This window comes from Chroicocephalus ridibundus, chromosome 13, assembly GCF_963924245.1.
Source record: "Chroicocephalus ridibundus chromosome 13, bChrRid1.1, whole genome shotgun sequence".
Lineage (NCBI taxonomy): Eukaryota > Metazoa > Chordata > Aves > Charadriiformes > Laridae > Chroicocephalus > Chroicocephalus ridibundus.
Genome location: NC_086296.1, coordinates 250768 through 257077, shown reverse-complemented (window position 1 = coordinate 257077; position 6310 = coordinate 250768). Strand labels below are relative to the sequence as shown.

Sequence of the window (6310 nt, the reverse complement as noted above, 5' to 3'; positions counted from 1 at the left end):
GGCCCGCCCTGCCGCCAGGGCCCCGCTCCCGGGTAATCCCAGGAGCCCGGGCTGGGCAACCACGGCCCAGGGCCCTTCCCCTCGGGGCCACCCCTTAGAGGCCGGAACCCTGGTGCGAACAACCTGCTCCTCGGGTCTGGGCGCTCCCATCCTCTCCACAGCGCAGCCCCGCCTCAGGGCTGCATCTCCCTCACGACACCTCCGTTGCGTAGCGTTGAGCCCTCCTCAGGGCTGGGCCGCCTTCCGGATCGAGCCCCCTCGAGGCGCCGCTTCTCCTCAGGCCTGGGCCCCCGCTGGGTTGAGCCCCTCAGGGCGCGGCTTCTCCTCAGGACTGCCCCCCCTCGAGGCATGCCTTCTGCTCAGGGCTGAGCCCTCCTCAGGGCATGGCTTGTGCTCAGAGATGGCCCCCGTCAAGGCACGGCTTCCCCTCAGGGCTGGGCCCCCTCAAGGCATGGCTTCTGCTCGGGGCTGAGCTTCTCAGGGCATGGCTTCTCCTCAAAGCTGGCTCCCCTCTGGGTTGAGCCCCTCAGGGCACGGCTTCTCCTCAGGGCGAGCCCCTCAGGGCACGGCTTCTCCTCAGAGATAGGCCTCAGGCTCGAGCGTGCCCCGACGCCGCGCTCCGCCGCAGCCGCGGAGGCCCTGGGCCGCCCATCCCCGCCGCGGGAGGCAGCGCCGCCCGGCCCCTTCCCCGGGCGCCCCCGCCGCGAGCGGCGCGGCCCAGCCCCGGCAGCCCCTTGGGAGAGCGGGCCCGGACGGGGCGTCTGGGGAGAACAACCCCTCGAGAGGGCACTGTCTCACTTCCCAGAGCACGCTCAAGAACGACAGGGGTGTACAAAAGGAACGGTGTGTCCAGCCAAGGTAGGGCTACGCTGTGCGCAGCTTCACCTCGGTCCTACAGTTTAGCTCCTCAGTACATCACTCTTGTGCAAAACATTGCATTTATGATTAAAAAAAAAGGTCACTTAAGATGGATGAGAAGCTGAAGAAGAAATCGGATTTCTCCAGGATAAAGAAAGGTCACAATATGAAATGAACACTACACAACTGTGCAGAATGATGTGGTATATAAACTAAAACTCAGCACATAGCAAAAGATCTGGAACAGACACAAAGTCTAAGGTCTTTTATTGCATTTTATAGATCAAATATATCTTCAGTAGAGTCTCTTCTTTTAAAACACATAAAAGGAAAAAAATACATTCTTCATGTACACATGAAATACTGACCACGTAGCAGGGACCACATACCGTGCAAAGTATCAACACAGCTACACAGGACATCACCACCTTGGATGATTATCAGGCTTTTTCTACAGTAGAATAGGAACGAGTCAACATTTTTGCTTCCCTTCCACAGTGTTTTGTGGGATTGTGCAGGAAAGGTTTGTATTGTTTTTTTACTTTTTAAAAGTATTATAAAATCCTTGTATTGCATGAAAAACTATCAGACTCCACAAGCTTGGCATCTTTCACACATTCATAATCATAGTACAATTTTTGTTGTGATTGCAGCCCAACTCCAGAAATACAGGGAAAAACAGAAATAGATACAACCTGTAGAGAAAGGAATGAATCAGACTGATTGTTGCAATGTCCAGGAAACGTGTACCCACATGTACACACACATACACAAAACATGGAAGATAGCGAGGTGTGACTGAGCATCTCCTATTTATTACAGGTTTGGAGTGAGGGCACGGGGTCGCATGTTTCGCTTCGGCAGAGCATCTCTAGTTTCTCTCAGTATGGGATGTCATTCTGGTAGTACTGGATCATGTCATATGTCCTGCTCCTGGAGAAAAAAAGCAAAGCCAGAAGTAAGTAAAAGTTTAAAAAAACATTGCACCCATTGTCACAGAAACAAACATCAAGATCACAAAGAAACAAAACATGGGTGAAGGAAATTAGCTGCTAATCAAAACTAGCCCTACACGCTTTGAAGGCATTGTGAAGGCCCAGTTACTGTTTTGCACAGCACAAAACATCCTGCTCTTGTTTAAACTAGGTAAAAAAAAGTATTTCCATCCTTCTCAGTGTGGCAACAGCAGCATGGATCCTGTGTTTGGGTAAGCCAGAAGCACCTCACATTGCATTGGCAGTTTTAGGAGAAGGAAACACATAATGAATGAAGCAAGATCGTCAAGGCCACATGGAGACAGGATTATGTGGAAACAAAAGGAATCTTAATTAAGGAGAATACTAATAATGAAAATAAAAGTGCAGAGGAAATAACAGCATTAATAGCAGCATCTCTGATGAGTGACTGAACAAACACATCTAAGCCTTGTTACAGACAAATCATTATCCATGGGCAGAGCTTATTCAGGTCACAGACTAACCATGCCACAGGTAGAGAAGCTCAAGCTTATCGGAACTAAGCTGGCTCTGGACATTCAAACAGCAGTGTGACTGCCTTCATAACCTCCAATATTAATCTAAGACTCTGAGCAGATGCACCAGAACCCACTAGAAAATCCAATTCAGTTCTAGCAGGGCTGTATCTGAACCAGGGAGCCTTGCTGGTCACAAGCTGACCCCATATGGAACTACACAAGTTTGTCGTAGCCTCTCCAATATATCCCACAAAATCTGTATTATCTGGGATAACAATAAAACATGCACTTAAGATGTGTAAGTATTAAATTTGTTGTATTTAAAGTATTAAATGTAATAAAATTACTTTTACATGTAATTTCCTTTAAAAAGTTTTGCACAAGATACCGAATTATTTGTATACTTGAAGGGAAAAACCTACAGTTGATTGGCTAGCTGGTGATTAAGTTGATTTTTAAATTGCTAATTACTTGATAGAACTGATTATTCCATTCAGTATGCTATCTATTCAAGTAGATGACAAATAAACATGGCGCAACTACAAAGACACTAAAAAACCATGCTGCCAGTGTTCTCTATTTGAGGCATTTCCCCTAGCCAATATTATACAATAAGTAATGTGGTCTAGCAAAATGATTAATATTTTAATGTAGTATCAAGTCATGAAGAAAAAAATTAGTAGAAAGATTAGAACTCATTTCTAGAGAAGAGTCAAATACACTTTTGCACAGAATAACAGCTTTGAATTTCAGGAGGATATTCAGGCAACTTAACGCCTACAAGCAATTATAAAAAAAGATTTTGAAAAGTCACTGTAGTCCTGTTTCAGCTTCATTCTTACTCAGACCAATGGACCATGCATATTGTTGTTCAAGAAAATTTCTCCTTGCAAAAATCAATCTCCCTTCATTCTGATCAGAAGGCATGCTATGCCTCTTGCCATTCAATACCATTCTTCACTATTTATCCCTTTATTCATAGAGGTGACCCTACCCTATATAAAAGGAGACACCACAACTAGACATATAACCCTAATGGCACAGTTGGCCAGGCTCTAACATAGGAGCCACAATGCTTGACTCTTGGGCCAACGATTCACTCTGTGGAAATCACAGTGTCATTTCCAGACAGAAAATCTTTCCTTCTTTAGACTAGCCAGGCCTGCTATTTGACCAGCGTGGGCTTAGGCCTTCCTTCCCAACGTAAAAGGGAGGAGATGCAGCATGTTCAGAAGCAAAGCTGCTATCCTGCATCATCTAAATATCAACAACTCAAAAATGTTTGGTAGCTGACTGATAAAACTCTACTTTTCAGATCTGCCCAAAGCTTGATGACCTTCCTTCAGCTATAGGGAGAAGACATGCACAGATGCCAAACCTGTTGCTGAGGAAACAATTCTGGATGATCTTGATGATGAAAGTTGCAGCCTCCCGTTCAGTCATGTTGGGACTGAACCTGTGTCTATATGCAGAAAATCACAAAAAGCAAAAGTAAAATTAGTGATGTTTCCTTTGAGCACAACACAAACGTGCCTTCGTATAAGCTTAGACAGGTGTTGATTTCACTTGCTGCAAATACTTATTTCTTGTGTACCTCATGCAAATTATGTCATGTTTTAATAAGCACTAGCCATTAGTCTTGTAGCGAAGACTGAGGCTGTGAGCTTTTTGTCAGTCTAATGGTAACTCTAGGAACAGCAGATCCCTCTTTTAGGCAGTTGCTGCTTTTAAAATATCTTTGTACCTAGTAGTGCCCTTGAACTCCAGCTATCATACTTTATGTATATGCTTATCTTTAAGAAGTTGAAGGAAGTTATATGCAGGAAATGCTGAGTTAACTCTGCTCATTCTGGAGCTATCTCTGGAGGCATAAGCCTGAAGGGCTGTTTAAAGTGTCATATTAGAATTTGTATTTGCCTAAGCTATTGGGTATTACAACATAGTGCCATTCAGTACTGCATTATCTGTAAAACAAGTTTTTAAGATGCTGTTCTTCAGAGCCCAACACCATTTCAGAGGACATAAGACTCTGCAACACGTTACCTCTCAATTACAGCAGATCTTACAGCCTTATTTGTTAGTCCTATGAACTTAAAGATAATACACGTACTTGCACAATCATTGAACAACTTGAACTTAATTCTACAAAAAGGCCTCTGGAATGCCTACTTTCTGAGATATTCTATGAATAAAAGTTACCATTTTTACAACATTAAGACATTTAAGATATTTGAGTAGCACGACAGTTATACTCACTGCACAAGTTATGACAGTATACATTCTGTGAAGAACGTATGAACATTTTCCAGTTCATACATATGCTGACTTACTTCAACAGCTTGATTGTCTGCCCTCGGAAACAGGGCAGCCCTGTATCCAACATTAACGTAACCAGTGAGACTACAGCATCCATGTAAGGCCTAGAGAAAAAGAGGACAAGAAGGTTACGGCGCTCAAACTTCTACATCCATAGTAGGTAAAGGACGCAAGCTGAGGAGTTAAACAAGCTGGATCACACCTTTTTCTGTAATTAAATCAACACATATAATCCTCTTACATTTGCTGGTGGAGCTACGCCATTGCTTGCAATCTGTCACTGACTACAAGATACTCAGAATGCTGTAAAATGAACAGTCTCAAGGAGGATTATACAACGCAGTGCTTTAGTAAACACAATTTCTTTGGTATCAGAAAGGTGAATCAGTGCATCAGAACAGTATAAGAGGCTGAAATCAGCAATACCACAGTAAAAGATTATCTTCTAATCCTAATTACTCCATGTAATTCTTTGCTACATCAGCCCAGCTTCCCTTCTCCTTCCTCTCCTCCCACTTAGAACATTTATTAGCTATCAAGCTATTACTCTACTACTTGGGTGACATTTTTGTCTTGACACAAAACTTTCTCCAGACTGCTCCCCCTCAAGGAACCGAGTTGATCTTGACTCCAAGACAGCCCCTTCTGGGGCTACTAGCTGAAGAAACTTTGATTCTGTAAGGTAACATCAATAATACTTTATACTCATGATAGAATTAGCTTTTACCTAGACTCTACTGTACTGTCATAGAATCACAGAATCATTTAGGTTGGAAAAGACCCTTGGGATCATCGAGTCCAACCATCAACTCCACTCTACAAAGTTCTCCCTTACACCATATCCCTTAACACCTCATCTGAACGAGTCTTAAACACATCCAGGGATGGTGACTCCACCACCTCCCTGGGCAGCCTATTCCAGTGTCTGACCACTCTTTCCGTGAAGAACTTTTTCCTAATGTCCAGCCTAAACCTACCCTGCTGCAGCTTGAACCCATTCCCTCTTGTTCTATCGCTAATTACCTGGGAGAAGAGACCAGCACCAACCTCTCTACAATAGCCTTTCAAGTAGTTGTAGAGAGTGATGAGGTCTCCCCTCAGCCTCCTCTTCCTCAAACTAAACAGTCACAGCTCCTTCCATCGCTCCTCATAAGATTGATTCTCCAGGCCCTTCACCAGCTTCATTGCCCTCCTCTGCACTCGCTCCAGCACCTCGAGATCTCTCTCGTATTGAGGTGCCAGAACTGGACACAATACTCCAGGTGTGGCCTCACCAGTGCTGAGTACAGGGGGACAATCACCTCCCTCCTTCTGCTGGTCACACTAGTTCTAATACAAGTCAGGATGCCATTGGCTTTCTTGGCCACCTGGGCACACTGCTGGCTCGTGTTCAGCCACTTGTCAATTAGAACCCCCAGGTCCTTTTCTGCCAGGCAGCTCTCCAGCCACACTTCCCCAAGCCTGGAGCGATGCGTGGGGTTGTTGTGGCCCAAGTGCAGGACCCGGCACTTGGCCTTGTTGAAGCTCATACTGTTAGCAGTGGCCCATGGTCCAATCTACCCAAGTCTCCCCGTAGAGCCTCCCTATCCTCATGTAGATCAACACTCCCGCTTAGCTTCGCGTCATCTGCAAACTTGCTGATGATACACTCTATGTCCTTAC

At 44.9% G+C, this 6310-nt stretch overlaps 1 protein-coding gene across 2 annotated transcripts in view; it reads right to left on the bottom strand.

Moving 5' to 3' along the window:
- Positions 1–1108: 1108 nt before the first annotated feature.
- The window catches only part of PI4KA (phosphatidylinositol 4-kinase alpha), a 66259-nt gene continuing 61057 nt past the window's right edge, over positions 1109–6310 (bottom strand). For both annotated transcript variants that reach the window (XM_063350959.1, XM_063350960.1), the window contains exons 53-55: positions 4663–4752; positions 3711–3794; positions 1109–1791 (exon numbers count right to left, since the gene is read on the bottom strand). In XM_063350959.1, the coding sequence (XP_063207029.1) occupies positions 1740–1791; positions 3711–3794; positions 4663–4752 (226 nt within the window). In that variant the 3' untranslated portion in view covers positions 1109–1739. The remainder of the gene's footprint in view (positions 1792–3710; positions 3795–4662; positions 4753–6310) is intronic.